Raw genomic sequence first — 19,859 nt, forward strand, 5'->3', positions numbered from 1 at the left:
CAAAATGACCAGCTAAACAGAGTTCATAACTAACCAGTGACATTAATAGATTATCTACACCGTTCCTTTTTATTTAATTGATCACAGGCTGGTTTTGAACTTCCTTAACATGGTTATCTTAAATACACTGAACAAAATGATAAACGCAACATTTTTGTTTTTGCCCCGATTCATCATGAGCTGAACTCAAAGATCTAAGACATTCTCTATGTACACAAAAGGCCTATTTCTCTCAAATATTGTTCACAAATCAGTCTTAATTTGCGTTAGTGAGCACTTCTTCTTTGCTGAGATAATCCATCCACCTCACAGGTGTGGCATATCAAGATATTGATTAGACAGCATGATTATTGCACAGGTGTGCCTTAGGCTGGCCACAATAAAAGGCCATTCTAAAATGCCACAGATGTCACAAGTTTTGAGGGAGTGTGCAATTGGCATGCTTCCAACCAGCCTCACAACCACACCAGCCCAGGACCTCCACATCCAGCATCTTCACCTACTAAATTGTCTGAGACCAGCCACCCGGACAGCTGCTGCAACAATCGGTTTGCATAACCAAAGAATTTCTGCACAAACTGTCAGAAACCGTCTCAGGGAAGCTCATCTGCATGCTCATCGTCCTCATCGGGGTCTCGAACTGACTGCAGTTCGTCGTCATAACCGACTCGAGTGGGCAAATGCTCACATTCGATGGCATCTGACACTTGTGTTCTCTTCACTGTTCTCTTCACTGTACAGGGCAGATGTCAGACAGCGTGTATGGCGTTGTGTGGGTGAGCGGTTTGCTGTTCTCAACGTTGTGGACCGAGTGGCCCATGGTGGCGGTGGGGTTATGGTATGGGCAGGCCTGTTATGGACAACGAACACAGGTGCATTTTATTGATGGCATTTTTAATTCACAGAGATACGGTGACGAGATCCTGAGGCCCATTGTTGTGCCATTCATCCACGACTATCACCTCATATTGCAGCATGATGATGCATGGCCCCATGTTGCAAGGATTTGTACACAATTCCTGGAAGCTGAAAACATCCCAGTTCTAGCATGGCCAGCATACTCACCGGACATGTCACCCATTGAGCTTAAAGTGTGGACTCCGTCTTGGTAGACTTGTACAATCTAATTGCCGCAAGCAGAGCTGAATTACATTGTGATGTCAATATGATGTTTTATTTTGAAAATCAACCAAAATATCAAGCAAACAATATCAAGCAAACAATAATTCGCAATGTGTCCTTTGCATTGGCTTTGCACATACTGCCTAGAATTATCCTGATCAAAATTGGAAAACAACCTGTATACATTAGTATGGTTGAAAAATCACGAGACTAATCCGAGATGTGTATCTTAAATCGTTTGAAAGCTATTGAGCTTTAAATGTCCGAATCGAGCGTGAAGTTAGCCAACTCTGCTACTATAGTAATAATCAACTGCTTAGGGCAAGTAGTTTCTTTACTAACAGGCAAAGACCTAAACAGCCCCGATCATGGTTTGATAAATGTGATAATCCGGGTTAAAAAAAAAAAATCTAACTCCATTACTAGCTCAGATATCTATACTAGCTCAAATCAATCACTGTGCTAGCTTGTTGTTTTTGCCTCTATGATGCGCGCGCATCTCCGTCTTTGTAAACACAGAAAAACGCCATTCTGTGGTCAAATGGCAACGCCCATCACTGACTGATTTGCCCCTTGTCCTCCTCAAGCAGTCAATCAAACGAGATGAAATCACTGCTTAGCGTCAGTACACCGCTTTACCTACATGTTCGTCTTGATACCAACTAAAACATACCGATAAAATCGAGAAATGAAGGAATATGGACAAAACAATACTGACATACTGCATGAAGTGTTTCATAACTTACTACATTAACTAGATAAACTAATCAACGGCGTTCAGGCTAGCGTGCTACCAAGGTAGCTAGCTAAACCAAGGCAACTTGCCAGTTACTAGCTATGCTAATAGCTCTGTAGCTGACTGGCTACCGTCAAAGTTCATTTTTTTGCTAAATAGCTACGTCCCCACTAGTGATTTATAAAACTAAAGAGTTATAGCTACCAGTTTGACTTGCCCTACATGTTGCATTTACTAGTTAGCAAAAAGCTGCAAACTTCTACTACCTAACTACCGAGTACCGTAAGCTAGCTGATTGGTTCGGGTTTCTGAACGACTGCTACAATTGGCTCACTAGCAGCTCCATGCCAGTGCATGGATTTAATTCTCATTTGTAGGCATTTCTATGCAAACCTCTTTCGAGAGTTTAACTCAGGTTCGCTAGCTTCCCAGCTTGTTAACAAAATACTAGTCAACTGTAAATGTTACCTGGGCGTTTATTCTATGCTGATTTTGCTGCCGCTCTTCTAAAGCAAGTTCAATTTTGTTCAGCTGCTGTAGAACTGTTTCTCTTTGATGAAAAGGGAACGCTGGGTGCAGTGAGGCCATAGTAAAAAGCAGCGCCAACTGCTCCAAGGGTCCGACCGCTGTCTCAATTGGCATTGGAAGCCCGCAATTTTGTTCTGTTCTCCCGAATGTTTTTCCGTCCGCACACGGACGATGGAACAGGTGATGTTGAGACGGGTCCATGAAGTGAGAAACAGATTCGTTTTTGTAGAACAAGGCGGGATCCATATGGCCTAATATCCGAAATAGTATTCCCGCACACTCCCTGCTGTCAGATCCTAGTAGAGACAAGTAGACTAGCAGTTTGGATCTCACGACAGGGTCGATAACATCCGATAAAATGGTCAAATCATTCGGACTATTTGCCCTTATCTCGGAATCCCGGAGAACGTGGTAATCTTTCCGTGCTAGGTCCTCCAGACAGGAGCCCAAAAACCGGAGCTCAAGCGGCTGACACATATGGAGCAGTCCACACATGAACTCGATCCTCTTTGCAGGATTTAAATGCAAACCAAACCACTCAAATACGGTCTCTTTATCCAAACGAGGTGGATAGCCTGAAATTCTTGAGGAATCTTCAAGCCTGTCGGAGACAGTGGAAGGGACCGATCGGGGAATATGGAGATCGGGCTGTTCCTCGTCCTCGGCCGTATCGTCTCCTCCTTCCTCCGCCGTTCTCATGAGCAGCTTCATTTTAAGCATTATCAGCTCGACTAGAAAACATTCAAGGTGTAAATTACGGGTAAATATACATCCTTTGCTCGAGTAACCGTTTTGTAAAGCAGAATCGACGTAAGCAATAAAAAAATGTTTCAGTGGTTTGTAATAATCAGAGTGACTCGGCGACAAGCTGTAGTTTTTTCCCCCTCTGTAGAGACGGCACTCCGGTGACCTGTCAATCATTCATAAACACCTCCCCTTTCCATAGTAGACGTACTGCCTGGGTCCTAACTTCTGCTAGCACGTAATAAGTGTCACAACTCAACTGAGTTAATTGTTTATTTATCGAAACTGTGAGAATACAGCGATACAGTCGTTGTGTGCAATCTCGAAAATTAAAGAATCGTATCAGGATAAAACAGAAGGCCTATTTTTGAACATTTTGCTAGTCGTGACTACAATTTCTTTTTGCGAAACTACTACGTTAGTTTGGATTTTAAACACTTCTGTCAGTAGCCTGTTTTCTCTATACACTAAGTTTCATCAATCAATCAAATTTATTTATAAATCCCTTTTTACAACAGCAGTTGTCACAAAGTGCTTTACAGAGACACCCGGCCTTAAACCCCAAGGAGCAAACAACAGTAGTATTGAATTTCAATGGCTAGGAAAAACTCCCTAAGAAGGTCGAATTTTAGGAAGAAACCTAGAGAGGACCCAGGCTCAGAGGGGTGACCAGTCCTCTTCTGGCTGTGCCGGGTGAGATATTAAGAGTCCAATTGGAATAATAAATACATTTCTCTGGGCTAAATCCAGAGTCTATTTGATTTTAGACTAGGTCAGAAGTATGACCAGGTGGACAAGGACAGGGACAGCAACGGGCCCCCCAAACCAGGTAATCCGCAGGTGTGGACCAGGACCTCAACTCCTCCTAAAATTTTAAACTACTAGTTTCATGTAACCACGAATGTTTTATAAGCCTAATCCAAAAGTAAAAATTACCTGTATTAAAATATAATTTGTCTCTTGATTTAGCTTTCACACAATTTGTTGGAACCCCTTTTACCAGTGTTGTTTTGCAATACAGTGCTCTTATGTGTAATAGTAATTATTCCGATGGGTTTATCCCAATTTAACCTGGGAAGTCTTCCTGTAGACGACACGGACCTCTAGTGGCCAAGAAATAACATTGCAGATATAGTGTCTTTTTAAGTACGGTATATTCAGTCATTACAGAAATCTAACTCTGTATTATATTATGTATTACATTGATTTTACATTGACGACCAGGCCAAATGCATTTATGCTTGGAAAACAACATTTATTTACACGTAAATACAGTCAAAACCGCTTGTACAATAGAATGGCAAGGGATCAATTTGACAGATAGATAAGGAGCATTGGTATGAACATTTTATTTACTCAGTTGAAACCATAATTAATCTGTGAAGAGCACAATTTATTATGCCAGTTGCCATCAAATGTGACCATTTGCCTGTCAGAACTTAGTTATGACTCTGAACTGTCCTGGCTAGCAGTGTAAAAACATTTTGAATATATATTGCATTACATTTAAGTCATTTAGCAGAAACTATAATCTAGAGTGGTTTACAGTAGCCCTGAACTATTGGAATTAGTAATTCAAAATATAACCATTGACTTGAGGACACAAACCAAACATTAGGGACTTGTTGGGTTAATACTTGAGATTTACTCAAGATCCCATCTCTGTTACATAACACAACCCTGATCGTATGTATTATACCCCAAATAAATGTTATTTGGATTTTTATAATCAGATCAAACATGATATGGGCCAAAAGTTACATCCTACCTAAAGAAGCTGGTTTCATGTTTGTTTGTTTTTTAGAGTTCATAGAAGATCTTTCTTTTTTTACAATAACTTACATTTAACTTTTCAATGTTAATATGTCGTCAAATAGTAGATATGCAGTTAAAAAAAGAAAAGGAAAATCCCTTAACTGCATAGCTCCAATAATCAAAAGGAAAAGTGGAGGTGTTTCTAAAACATTTAATTGATTTTGGTTTTAGAAACTACAAAACGAAACAGAGCTGGATGGAGGAATTCCTAACCAAAGACAGACATAGAAAATTTCACAGACAGAAAAACATTCACTGATCTTTTTTAAGTTAATTATTTCTTTGGTTGTTTTCCTCTAACATTTTTAATTTAGAGGTATGTATGCTTGCAGTGGTTGAACGGGAGAGTAGGCATTAAAGCTTGCATGTCAACGTCACGGGTCAGATCTGAGGAAATGGTCTCGTTCTAACAACGTTATGAGTATTGTAGTGTTAAAACATCACATGTAAAAACCCTAAAATGGCAGTTCACGCAGAGTGTAGTTGGCAGAATTCAGCATCAACCTTATGTCCTCCTGGGTTGTAATTGTTTTTACTGAGGAATATTTTTAGTCACTAATGAGTAGTTTGAATTACATTTTTGTTGAAACTGTGCAAGGGACAAAAAATAAACTATTGCAGAAGCCACATTTTCCAAAGTGCAACATACCATATAGATACATGCCTTATTTTCAGCCATTTTGAGTTAGAAAAGTTACATTATTCTGCTGAAGCAGTAGTCTAGTCCAGCCAACACATATATTTCCAATCAAACTAGTCATTAAGTGACACCATTAATGTGAGCATGGGTCCCGGACATGGCGTTGTGAATGGGATTGGTCTACTTGATGGGTGGCATTATTGATTCCTTCATTTATTAACCTATGAGATTAATATCTCCCCATATCCTAAAGTATTTCTGTTTGCGCTGTGCATCTTCCCATTTATACATTCACACACCAACCCCATCCCCCTGCCACTTAAGATCACATCTTCCTCAGCTTGCAGATTCTATTGCCCCACAGCTGTACTCAGTATATTTATATGTTCTGGAATGTTCAGATAGAAATGCAAGTATGCTATATAGATATGTGGCTGTCCAACATGTAGAAATAGGAATCCATCTGCCCTATTAACATATGTCTTTCAGCAATGTTCGATAACCTTTTTTACAGGTACCGCCTACTTGAAGCCACACCCTATTGTTTGTTCATCTAAAGGTTCCACTCTGGTCTACTTATTGCCCGCGGCTCTATTTTGCACTCACCCGTTATTGACCCCACCCTGCCGAAGGCGTGTAGCATTCAGACCAGTCCCCTTCTGCTCGTCAAACCTGTCACACCCAAGCAGCAGAAATTTGCCAATGATATGACTTGTTCTGGGCCACCCCAGAGTGGGGTGGGACCTTGGCAATAACCAGACTAGTGGGCCAGCCTGGATCAAAAAAGAATTGGGGCGTGTCTTTGGGGTGAATCTCTTATGTCCTGTACTGTTCTTTTATTCAATAAAAGTGAAGAGTTCTTGGAACATTTGTAATGGAACCAATAGATGTAGGGGAACTATTCCAAACATGAAATACATGTCTATCTTTATACCAGAGGTTGTCTTTTATCTATATATATGTATTCACCTAAAGACCACCACTCAACATTTTATTTTATTGCCTTAGCTGAATACATAAATAAAAAAAACTATGAAATAACATGTATGGAATCATGTAAGAACCAAAAAAGTGTTAAACAGAACAAAATACATTTCACATTGCAGATTCTTCAAAGTAGCCACCTTACTAAACTACTACTACTACCCTACGAAACTACTACTGAAGGACACCAAAAATATGTCCTATGATCTGATGGGTCCAAATTAGAGATTTCTGGTTCCAACCCCTTTGTCTTGAGTAGTTGAACCCCTGTGTCTGAGATGATGTGTGGTTGAACGGATAATCTCTACATCTATGGTTCCCACTGTGAAGCATAGAGGTGTGGGGGTGCTTTGCTGGTGACACTGTAGTGTATTTATTTAGAATTCAAGATACACTCAACCAGCATGGCTTCCACAGTATTCTGCCGCAATATGCAATCCCATTTATTTTTCAACCGGACATTGAGACCAAAACACACCTAAGAGGGTGACCAAGACCAAGAAGAAGAGTGATGGTGCTACTTCAGATGACCTGCCCTCCACAATCACCTGGCCTCAAAACCAATGAGATGGTTTGGGATGAGTTGGACCTCAGATTGAATGAAAAACAGCATACAAGTGCTCAACATGCATGGGAAGTCCTTTAAGACTGTTTGGAAAAGGTGACTACCTCATGAAACTGGTTGACAAAATGCAAGTGTTCAAAGCTGTCACCAAAATGTACATTTATTTTGATTTGATTTTTGATTCCATGTGTGTTATTTTATAGTTTTGATGTCTTTATTATTATTATTATTAAGTGGAAAATAGTAAAAATAAAGAAATACAGTTGATTGACTAGTTGTGTCCAAACTGTAAATGTGATTTACCATAAACAAAAAAGGAAGTGTCTGGGGAGAGGGAAGTCTGGGCATCCCTGCTTAGACTGCTGCCCCCGCGACCCGGCCCCGGATAAGCGGAAGAAGATGGCATGGCATGGCATAAACAAAAAAGGTTCTATCAAGAGGGTTCTCCCATAAGGACATCCAAAAATAATTTTGAAACCTAAATCTTCAGAGGGTATATGAACCGAAACGGACCTACCAGAATAGATGCATTTGAGAAAGAAAACTCATTATCAAAGCACACATTACAAATAATGTCATTATGTGCTTAATTGCACAAATATACATATGCATAAACTCGTTGGAAAATAAATTCCTACGGTATTACTGATTTGTAATTGTGATAGTCGGTAGTGGTGCTTTTCAGCGGCATTATACAAAGGCACAACACCAAGTCAAAACCATACACGTTGAGGAAAGGGGATACACTGTGGAGAGTATTATATAACTCATAAACATATATGTTTATTCAATACAGACTTGCGCAACAACGAATGAATTTGTATATGTCTTATTACTCAATGTCTTATGATAATATCCCGTTTCTTAAGTGCAGGTGCACGTGTTGGCAAACTCTATTTTGAAACGTCTTCAGGTGCTCCGGCAGTGTGCTCCATAGCTTTAGGCGTCAGTGAGTACGAGTGCATCTGTCAACCATCCAAAAAACCCAATCAATGCAAGTAGGCTATATCTGTAGTTTATATGGAAGGTGTTTCCACTAACACAGTCGGTAGGGACAGCGGGTGCGTGTTGAGCCTTTGATCAAACGTCACCGGCTCCAGTGGTATAAAGACCTTTGCTTGCAACACTTTCACTTGTATGCTCGGTCTCCCTCTAGTGACCAAACAGATTATTTCTATTCATACGAGAAATCATTTGTATCTAGTTTGTCCCTGTGCTGTGCAAGGATATTGCACTATACTACTGGTCTTTCGGAATTTAAAAGGTAAGATTTTCTCTTCAGAACGTTTCCAACAGAACGTGTGTATTTGTATTCCAAAAACAACTTTGAATACTTCGTTACTAATAAAATGTAATGTTATACATGTTAATTAACAGTTAAATTGCGTCTGACATTTTGTGATGAATTGCAGGCATAAACTTTATTTTCGAATTATTTGGTTAACGTCATTTGCCGGTGTCCGCCCGTTGTGTGTACCCTAAAAAATACTTGTCATTTACAACATGCAACGTTTCAGGGATGTTCATTGTTTAGATTGGGGTCAGATGCCCAGAATACTGATACTGAAAACAAATACATTTGCCGTATACATTCTAACTAAAGATATAAATCAGAGGAATGTGGGGATGGGAATTTCACCTCATATCACTTGCAAGTTGTTTTGTGTCTAATTAGATGCAAAGTGATTTGCATGTGTATGATAAAGCCTATCACCTGAAATAAATAATAATAGCATGAATTGCTTTGGTACTGTTGTAGTTAATAGTAGCTGGTGACTTACGCTAGTTTTATTTATATTATATTTTGGAGCAGTTATAATCAATATGGAAAATCAATAATTAGGCATGACAAAAGCTTATTCTGGACTTTGAGCAAAGAGCGTCAATGCTTACGGGACTTCATATTAAGGCAAGAAGTGAGACATGTTTAGATAGTCAAATTACCATTGGCAAAAGATCTCATCTCATTTGCCAATTAGAGGGAAAAGTTTAGAATTAGGCTGCCTGTTGCATAGTCCAAGAAAAGCTTAATTACATACACATTTTGTTTGGTTGTGTATCAGTGTGTTAGTCATCATGTATAATACTTTCAGGTATCATGTCCTAAAGGACCGCCTTTTGATGTACGCATGTCTCGTACCCCCAGAACCTGAATGATGCAACTGTTGGTGTGGCAGAAAAGGGTAGACATGCTAAAAATATATTGTGTTACGCGTGTGGTCGTGTGTCTGAAGAAGGATTTTGTTTTAAGATTCACATTACACATTGGTAAGAAAAATATGGTATGCCTTTCTTAAACTATCACCATTGCCACTTGCAGCTGACATGATTGCATACCCAAAATCTAAAGAATGCCGTCCTGTAAACTGAAGAAGCCACAGTTACTGGCGGTGGAGAGACTAAATTTCACATTACTATATAAAGGAGTCAGTTGGAAAAAAATGGACAGACGTAAGACCTAACATTCAAGATATCACAGTCTGATATAATTCAATGAATGGATGACTGACGGATCAAAGAAAGTCCGATAACCAACGTGATATGCATCCAATGTTTGTCAGCCCTAGATGAATAGAGGATGAGTGAGAACACTATGTATGAAGTAATGGGAAAGATCGATTTAAATTAAGCACTAGGTAAGCAATGCGTTCTCTATTTGTTTATTTTATTTTAAAGTTGTACTCTACGTTGCACGTGTAGTGTACCAATTCCCTTGGAATCTACAGTTTTAGTATGACTATAAGCTAGCTATCGCCTAGAACGCCCCTGCTCAATTGACAAAGAATTTTGCTGTTTCAATTCCCAGAGATCTCTTTATGCACTATACACACACATCGTTCATTACATCCTTGATAGGATCAATTAGCATTTTTCACAACATTGCCCCAAAGCGATTTAGCTACTTTCATGTTTACCCATCCACACTGAGATGAGTGAAATGAGGGCGCAGAATAAATGTAACTTAAGTAATAATAAGATGTGGTAATTGATTGTAATGGATGTGGTTACGCTGACCGCCCCAGCGATTCCCAAACGTTCTCTGAGGCTCCGCGGAATTCCGGTTCAAGGCTTGCCAGCCGTTATGCTGTGCATGTGTACGCTAAGTCATCTGTGTAATGACTGCTACTTTTGACTGGGAGAGGCCTCGGGGGAATCTATAGCTGTTGGTATTGTTGTGCTCGCCTGGATGGACATGGAAATGAATGAAAATAAGGCTTATGCTCTTATGCTCATGTGGTTACACTTGCCTCAGAGGGAAGTTGCTTAATATGCATCGTTTATAGGGCTTTGTAAACATGCTTATAATGTGGAGTTCACCGTCGGTGTTCTTCTCCAGGTGTGGAGAGAGGGATCCCTGTATCGTTACAAACTGAATCCAGTATTTCTGGTACTGACACTTTGCTGGAACCACCTGTTAATTTGTGCGTGCATATGCTAAATGGTATATTATTATTATTATTACTATGGTGTCTAAAATTTCAATAAGTCCGGTAACGGCCTCATCAATCAAACACAATATTATTTCATACACCATAAATGAGGCCAATGCACAACTTTATCCTGCTTGAATCCACCTTCAGCTAACACATTTTAGAAGGCATCTTTGCAATGCGAACAGGAAACCACAGTAGATGAACATGATGAGGGATTGCTTTTAAACAGGGTTTTAAATCGTTAGCAGCACTAATGTAGAACCTTGTTTAATATAGTGTATTAGTCGTGATTATGACAGTTTACGTCAGGGCATTTCTACAGTATAAAGGTTTCTCTGGGTAAAATGGTTCTTTTTAGAATGACTTCGGCCACAATTCGATAATATATTTTTTCCTGATTTACAGTTGTGGTGCTGATAGAGAATTAGGTTTAGTGGCACCATCACGCTGTAGTAAGATGGAACGAATGGATGCACACTCATGATTTACGAGGGAATTTAACTCCCAGGTCCCTGCGGGTACTTTCTCCTGGGACCCATAGATACAGCCTGGCTGTAACATTTCACTACCTATCCTACCGTTTTACAAGACTGCTTGGAGGAACAGTAGTGAAAGGAGGCCACGCTGGATGTATACATTTGTCCCTTTTGTCCTCTATTCTGCTTTATGGCAGTCTGATGCTTGAACTCAGGCAAAACCATCACCTAAAAAGAAGCCCAGCCGTCCTTGAGAGGCTGGGAACCAAGTACTGTACATATGCCTGTGCTTCAGGACAGCCATGTTAGCATGTTAAAGTGTTTTTCACTCAGACTCAAAGCTGTAAAGCAGTGCCATAACTAGGAGTAGGAAGAGAGTGACAACTTAATACTTGTAAGGGACCTTAAAATAATGTCTCTTGGCAGTCCAATGGCATCGTAGCGGAGATGGGGACTGTAAATTGGAGGGAGGGAGCAGTCTGGCCACGACTGACGTCGGACCCACAAAGAGATGTGTGTCTGTGTGCTCTACACGCCCCTGTCCTCAAACCGCCTGCCAACTCTCTGCTGTGTGCCATGTTTATTTCTGTAATTGTGCTCTCTAGCATTCTGCATACATTGTTATTTTCTTTGGCCAGGGTCTGTGGTTGGTGTTTTTCAGCTAAATGTAAGTGGGTTGGCCCCCACAAAAAAAAAACAGACCACATGTCTTATGGCATAACGCAAAACATCTCTCTTAACAAGGACATTTTTATAAGGGTCGGGGAATAAAGAAATAAAAAAAGAGATTTGGGGATTTGACAGAGGGAGAGAGGTTCTGGGTTTCAGTCTATGGGGCGTACCAGTAAGGTTTCCTGACATATGCTGCTTTATTTAAGCCCTTTTATGTACATTTAGAGTTTGCTTGGTTGCTCTTCTGACATTTAGCATTTAGCAAATCCAGGTCTGAGGTGACATGAGTTTACATGAAGCTTACTTAGTTTGAGCATACGTCAACTCATGTTTATTTAGGAATCACTGCATGAGTGGGTGTGGTGAATATAGCCAATATACCATGGATGAGGTTGTTCATCGGAAACAGGCCTCAGCATTCACATTATTGACTGTACATATCCTGAATGCTGATTTCCTAATAGACGTGGTAAATAAGACTGTAATGAGACTCTTCTATTTGCACTTCTGGTTAGATGCTAACTGCATTTCATTGTACTGTACTTGTATTGTTCAATGACAATAAAGTTGAATCTTATCTAATGTATGCTGGTGAATGACACCGTATGTCATCACTTTTTACTACTTTTTTGCCTTGATAACTGGTTTATAAAACCAGTTAGTGAGCTCGGGGGTTTGTGATATATTGTCAATATACCACGGCAATGTTGTGCCTAAGAACAGCTCATAGCTGTGGTATATTGACCATATACCACACCGTCCTCATGCGTTATTGCTTACATACACTACAGCTTTCAACCAATCTAACCTAATCCTAACCAAAATCTGTTGTTATGCTCAAAATCATTCCGAATTACTGCTAATTATTTAAGTCGCTCTGGGGAAGAGTGTTTGCAAAATTACAAAAATGTGTATCAATGCTTTTCATTCTACACAAAAAAAAAAAAAACTGATGTTCATTGATCCGAAAATGTATTATGAATACCAACATATACAAAGAGTATCTTACATATAGTGTCTTACCTGTGGAAGTATTTATTTCAGACTGAAGACCGGACCAGTACAGCTTTTGAGGAACAATGGTTTTTACGTTCAAGTTATTCACTACTCTGATGTTCCTGACATGTCTAAATGCCATAGAAGAGGACGATATCCGAGCTGGTATGTTTGTCTGCATTTGGTATTTTATGTCTAATCTGATACATGTATTAAAAACTGACAAGTTTAACCTTGAATTTCAAATGAGGCATGACATGTTTAAAGCAGAATTCTGACATCGTATGAACATACATTGTTTTTGAGTGCTTGCATGCATGCACATGTTTTTTTGTGTATGTGCACCCATGCATGTGTTTTTACGTAAACGTGGTCCTACGCTATCTCCTCATCTTCGTAGGCTGCAGCACGGCAGCGAATGATCTAGTCTACATCATAGATGGCTCGTGGAGTGTGGGCCACAATGACTTCGAGAAGGCCAAGAGCTGGCTCGTCAATATCACCAGCGGCTTTGACATCAGCTCTCAGTATTCCCAGGTCAGACATATGAATAACATACTGTCGTGTCCGAACATATTGGCCCCTTTGCACTTCAGATAACTCACACCGTCTCTAAAAGTTTCTTGGTCTCCACTATTCTATAATTTCACTGTTAATATCAAATAGCCTTTGTTTTTTTTAATTCAGAATCCGATATAAACTTTGAAATGAGAAAATAAACAGAAATGAAAAAATGATTGACAACCTATAGTCAATATTCTACAGCTTAGCCTTTAGCCAAAATCACTGCAATCAAGCGCTTCCTATGGCCATGGAAGGCATGGATCTATTGCAAACTCCAGTTCTCCCAGATTTGAAAGGTGCCTCTCAACTGCTGTTTTCAGATTTTCACACAATAGGATTTATATCTGGACTCATTGCTGGCCACTTCAGAACGGTCCAACATTTTGTTTTGGACAGTTTCTGGGTGCTTTTTAAAGTGTGTTTTGAGTAATTGTCATGCTGGAACTCCCACGATTGTTTATGGAGACCCAGCTTTCTGACACTGGGTTCGACGTTGAGTTTTAAAATGCCTTTGATGCTGTACTGATTTCATGATGCCATACACACGTTCAAGGGACCCAGTGCCAGAGGCAGCAAAGCAACCCCAAGACATCACGAATGACTGCAGTGTTTGGCTGTGTGGAAGGTGTGCTTTTCTTTGAAGGCTTCATTTTGTTTTCAGTAAACATAGAGATTTTGTGCTTTAGGAAAAAGCTCTAAATTGGTCTCATCCGTCCCCAGGAGATTGTCATGTGACTATGGCATGTTCATGTGTGTTTTGGCAAACTGCAAACGTTGTTCTCGGCATTCTTTCTTATGTCTCTTTCACTGAGTTGGTGACAGACGATGTGGGCTGAACCTTTCGTACCTTGTGTATCTGTGTAGTAGTAGATCGAGGTGCTTTCTCCAACATTCCAACAATCATCGTTGGAATCTTTCATCAAGTTTTCTCTTGTGGTCATGTTCATTGAGGTTGGATACAGTGGCATACCTTTTGATTATGTTATCTACATTGGAAACAGAACTATGCAGGCTTAAGATTCTTCATGCTTGGCTACAATATTGTGTCTGACCTCCTCAGAAAATTTGGTGTTTTTCTTTTTTCCTCCATGCACAATGCGTTATACACAGTGACACAAAACAGGAGAATGATTCCTTATCTCAATTCAAACATATCGCCTGCTGCTACAACGCACAGCATAGTTCAATTCCATACTTACGGAGAATTTTGTGCTTGAAATCAAATTGTTTCTAATTGTGGAATGTGCCAATAACATTGTCCGGGTCATTTTAAGATTTCTTTCTGGTTTTCTAAAAGAAATGGGACATTATTTGAATTAAGTGCAAGGGTGCCTGCCCATACTTTTGGAAAACACTGTATAACTAGTATATCAGCAGGGCCCTGCTTTTCAAAAGTTATTTATCCAGATTTCGGCGATTAGAATGGAAAAAAATGTATAGGAATTTAATGAATAGACTGGGAGTCCTCATAAAGTTCACTGATTTGCAATTTCTATGAAATACGTTTCTACACATTCAATCACATCCAAAAAAACAGGTGGCTGTGGTGCAGTACAGTGACACCCCTCGTCTGGAGATCCCCCTGGGAAAGCACCAGGGTGGACCGGACCTCATCCAGGCCATCCAGGGCATCAGCTACCTTGGTGGGAACACCCAGACTGGCCGTGCCATCAAGTTTGCTGTGGACCACGTGTTCTCTTCCTCGTGGCGGGCCAGCGCAGTCAAGAACCGCATTGCGGTTGTAGTGACGGATGGGAAGTCCCAGGACGACGTGTTGGACGCCAGCATTGAGGCGCGGGCGCAGGGCATCATCGTTTTCGCTGTGGGCGTTGGCACGGAGATCACCACCTCCGAGCTGGTGTCCATTGCCAACAAGCCGCCGGGGTCCTACGTGCTCTACGCTGAGGACTACACAAACATAGACCGCATCCGAGACGCCATGCAACAGAGGCTGTGTGAGGGTGAGTGTAGGGCCGAAGGTGTACTGCCACCTGGAGGTGGGCTATGATATATAGCAGTGGCTAACAGAGGGCTACACTTTTTGACAAAAAGTTGCGCTTTAAAACCTAAAAGAGTTCCTTAGCTGTCCCCATAGGAGAACCCCTTGAGGGATCCTACTTGGTTAGAATTATTTTTGTTTCCACATATAACGGTTTACACAGAGGATTCCACATAGAACCCAGACGGGTTCTTATGTGGAACGAAAATAAAATTATTCCATGAACCACAAAGGGGTTATCCTATCGGGACAGCTGAAGAACACTTTAGAAATCCTTTTATCTGTGAAAGTAGAATTCGTTTGGTCTTTCATCCTGGTCTTCTTTCAGCTTTACTTCACTTTTTGGGTGATTCAAGACTACAGAAACCATTTAGTGGGTCAGAGATTTATTGGGAACGGCCGCGTTAACACAGACGTGTGGCGCCTTCAGCTCTGACGCCTGTTTATGAAGCAGAAGAATTGACCTGAAAACCACTCCAGTCACATCCTGTAAAGGTGGGACGCTACAGGGCAATCCAGGGACATGTGGTGGTGGCAAGAAAGGGTGTAGAAAAAGAAAAAAAAAGAATGACAGGAAACAGATGTGATATGCTTTCTCTTGCCAACCACGCTGCAACTGGAGTCATTTTTAGACCATAAATTGCAGGGACATTTTTTGAACAGCTGTTAGGACATATATGCCCAAAATGTGTATGTTTTATTGTTGCGCATGTGTAAAGTATACAACACTGAAGGCACATTCATCCTAGATTGTACGTACAGGAGATTTACCACCGCTAACTTGATGTCCTACCCACAGAGTCGGTGTGTCCTACCCGTATCCCGGTGGCTGCCAGGGATGAAAAAGGCTTTGAGTTGATGCTGGGAATGAAGATCCACCAGAAGGCCAAGAAGATCCAAGGCTCTCTGTTGTCTGAAGCGGCCTTTGCCTTGACCTCGTCAACGGACATCACTGAGAACACAAGGTGGGTCTCCCCTTCAACCCCCATACCAACCAGCATGTTGCCGTTTTATTGTCATGATGCTTGATTGGTAGGCAGATTGTTTTCCTCAACGTTGAGGGCAGAGATTACAGATCAAATGGACTGCATGCTCTGGGAAAATATTTTGACTTGGGTTACTTTGAACCCAACCTTTACCATACTGTTAGCCTGACCTTTAAAAGATCCCCTGGGAGTGTGTTATCACTCATTTCTTACAAAGCAGAGACATAATTTTTTGTGTAACGTATCCTCTGGCTTGTTGTAGATTTTCACTGTTTATGTTTTTATCAATCAGGAGTCCTAAAACTAAATTAAATAGCTAATTTAGGGCTTAGAAATGTTTAAACATGAAAAAAATATTCAGATGTTGGAAAGTAAGCTCCACCCTCATCATTGAATCAATCATATTATTTTACATGTATTTTGTTTTATCATCACTTTGTCTAATAAGAATTTTAAATTACTCTACAATATATCTCCAGAAAAAATTAAGAGACCACTGCACCTTTTTCTTTCCTTTCCAAAAAAGCTGAAAAGGAAGGTTTTGAGTAAGGAACAGAAGGGTTAAAATTAAGAGACTACTGCAAATTGAACGCTTCTGTTCCTCACTCAAACCGTTCCTTTTCAGCTTTTTTGGAAAGGAAAGAAAAAGGTGCAGTGGTCTCTTAATTTTTTCTGGAGATAAATATACAGTGGGGAGAACAAATATTTGATAAACTGCCGATTTTGCAGGTTTTGGTACTTACAAAACATGTAGAGGTCTGTAATTTTTATCATAGGTACACTTCAACTACAATTCAAAAATCCATAAAATAACATTGTATGATTTTTAAATAATACATTTGCATTTTATTGCATGACATAAGTATTTGATCACCTACCAACCAGTAAGAATTCCGGCTCTCACAGACCTGTTAGTTGTTCTTTAAGAAGCCCTCCTGTTCTCCACTCATTACCTGTATTAACTGCACCTGTTTGAACTCGTTACCTGTATAAAAGACACCTGTCCACACACTCAATCAAACAGACTCCAACATCTCCACAATATATAAAATAATTGAGATTAGATTCAACTTTATTTTCTGTGAACATGTACAAATACAGTACAACGAAATGCAGTTAGCGTCTAACCAGAAGTGCAAAAAATCTACAAGTGGAACAGTTAAGACCAAAGTGGGATATATAAATGTGCAATGAAGTCAAATACAAATGGCAATTCTAAATGTGCACTGAAGGCAAACTGAAGGTGCAAGCTAGCATGTGCACCTGAAATACAGGGATAGCAGCAATGAGGTTCCCGGGGCAGACATGTACATTAGTACAAAGAGAGTAGTGCAAGTCCCTGAGAGGCAGTACTAAGCGTTGGGCGGGTGGTTATTGTTAATGCTGGGTCACAGAGTTCAGCAGCATTACAGTAGCTGGAAAGAAACTGTTCCTGAGCCTGCTGGTGTGGGAACAAAGAGACCTGTACCGCTTGCTTGATGGTAGGAAATCTGTGTATGCTGCATCTGTGTCTGTCTCCTTCAAAATGACTGACAGAGTGCCCCCTCACTGATAGTTTGTGATACTTAAAATTATGACCTATGGGAAACATTAACTCAAACATTTCTATTTATTAAAACTGCATAGGTGGAATTGGGTGTTTTTGACTGGGGTCCCCGAGGACCCCAATACATTAGTATTTTTAAAAAGCACTTGTGAAAACAATGATATTTAGTCATTAGGAACAAATTGTTTGACAAAGTCATGATAAATTGGAATGATAGAATAAAAAACCTGTGAGGTGTGACAAAAAGTACACCTCTGGGGGCTGTGGGTACCCCAGCCGGTAGGATGAGGGTTAACCTGCCTGTTAAATTGCTAAAATGTAAAATGTGTTATTGCAAGCTTGAGAAATTTTAAACGTACCTCCTTGAGTATCTCCCTTCAATTCATGTGGTTAGGTGAGTCACACTGACGACCTTTGGCCACAGAACCCAGGGAGAGTTAAAAAGCTTTCCAATTCTATTCTAGCCTGTGGCCCTTCAAACATATTGAAGACATGTTTCAAACCTCTTTGACACATGTTTGTGGATTGTACAAAGCCAACAACATTGGTATGGTTGAATGCTTTAAATACTTTCTTGGCAGCTGGATGGAAAACAGTGGATTAAGCATTCATAGCACCTAAAATAAACCTTCAATTATTTTTATGTGATGTACCACACCACATGCAAATTATCTTCATGTACTTAGTTATGCTTATTACTCAAAATGAGGAACAGGTTTTTCCTAGTCGGGTCACATAAATACAACACTGGGTCTACTCATCATACCTAATCTCGTATTCTAGATATTATTCTATATTTAATGCATTTGAGTGTACTAGCTACTTTGATTGTTCCCAAGTTGAGGGTTTGTAGTTTAAACAACTGGCTACTATTCTGAACATGTGTGTTCAGTGATTTCTGCTGCCCAGAGCTGCTGAGGCATCACCCAAGTGGAGGGCAATACAGAACAAAGAGCCTACCCGTTTCCCAGACTTGCCCTCAACCAGACCATCGGGAGACTCCATCACCATCATCTATTTTCATTACAGCAGAGTGGGAAGCGAAGGCTAGGGAGACAAACTGGAAGGGCACAGACAGTTGACTGACCTACCCATCAGAGGGTGGAGGTGTGGAGTCGTTTAACTAGCTTGGAAGTCACCACAGAGACATTCAAACTAACAAGTGCAATGTCTTCAAAATTCTTTATTTCCATTGACACCTAATCTGTTTTCTCAGGGACGTCTTTCCAGAAGGTCTGCCTCCGTCCTATGTGTTCGTGGCTACGGTCCGTCTCAGAGGCTTGGCCAAACGGGACAAATTTGACCTGTTGAGGATCCGTTCTAAAAATGGTGTCACCCAGACAGCAGTGACCCTGGACGGCGCGGACAAGTCTGTCACCTTCACGTCCACCAGCACCACCAATCAGGAGCAGCTGGTCACCTTAAATGTTCAGGGCATTGGGGTTGGTGTACATTTATATATATTTTGTACACAAACAGGGTGCACTTCGGCGTCCACCACATCACTGTTGTAACTCAATCTGGTGAATTGAGTTAAGGTTCTGTACTGATTTCCATATGTCATACTGTAATTTGGCCAGATTCTTTTCCCCTCATCAGGCTCTAGAGGGTGGCCGGCATACTTGATCCTAACAACCCTATTTCGAATACCATGGATTGTATTGCCGTCTGACCCATGTGCTCGTACCCACACCTGCATTTGCATTCTGGTGTATCCATACATTGGTTGGATTCTGTTAATGTTAATACACGTGGCCGCAGAAGCTTATTTATTTTCCTTTTGGGTGGCTATTTGGTGAAAGAAAGGATTGTGCCACGATAAAAGCAGGAGGGTATGTACCGCCATGGCACTGCAACCCACTTTGATTGGCAGAATTGGCCACCTACTTTAAAAAAAAAATGTTTTCGAATTTACACTGGCATCACAGACACTGATATTTTCCTTTTCATGGTCACTAGTGAAAAATGTGTAAGTAAGGATCAGAAAAGGGCATGTGCATGAAACAGCTATTCTAATAAAGTCCTAAATCCTAACTTAGAATGTTTTAGACT

The 19,859-nt window shown here is 40.5% G+C and overlaps 2 protein-coding genes across 3 annotated transcripts in view; one reads left to right on the forward strand and one right to left on the reverse strand.

Annotated features, from left to right (window-relative positions):
• Nucleotides 1-3,294, reverse strand: part of LOC105019470 (zinc finger CCHC domain-containing protein 2) — a 46,518-nt gene extending 43,224 nt beyond the window's left edge. For both annotated transcript variants that reach the window (XM_029116326.2, XM_029116325.2), the window contains exon 1: nt 2,327-3,294. In XM_029116326.2, coding sequence (XP_028972159.2) covers nt 2,327-3,106 — 780 coding nt within the window. In that variant the 5' untranslated portion in view covers nt 3,107-3,294. The remainder of the gene's footprint in view (nt 1-2,326) is intronic.
• A 6,040-nt stretch (nt 3,295-9,334) lies between these two features.
• Nucleotides 9,335-19,859, forward strand: part of si:dkey-225n22.4 (collagen alpha-1(XXI) chain) — a 44,207-nt gene continuing 33,682 nt past the window's right edge. Inside the window, exons 1-6 of the mRNA XM_034289275.1 lie at nt 9,335-9,402; nt 12,761-12,877; nt 13,113-13,249; nt 14,814-15,237; nt 16,075-16,240; nt 19,024-19,249. Of these exons, the coding sequence (XP_034145166.1) occupies nt 12,796-12,877; nt 13,113-13,249; nt 14,814-15,237; nt 16,075-16,240; nt 19,024-19,249 (1,035 nt within the window). The 5' untranslated portion in view covers nt 9,335-9,402; nt 12,761-12,795. The remainder of the gene's footprint in view (nt 9,403-12,760; nt 12,878-13,112; nt 13,250-14,813; nt 15,238-16,074; nt 16,241-19,023; nt 19,250-19,859) is intronic.

The sequence above is a fragment of the Esox lucius genome, chromosome 21 (genome assembly GCF_011004845.1).
Source record: "Esox lucius isolate fEsoLuc1 chromosome 21, fEsoLuc1.pri, whole genome shotgun sequence".
In the NCBI taxonomy this organism is placed as follows: domain Eukaryota; kingdom Metazoa; phylum Chordata; class Actinopteri; order Esociformes; family Esocidae; genus Esox; species Esox lucius.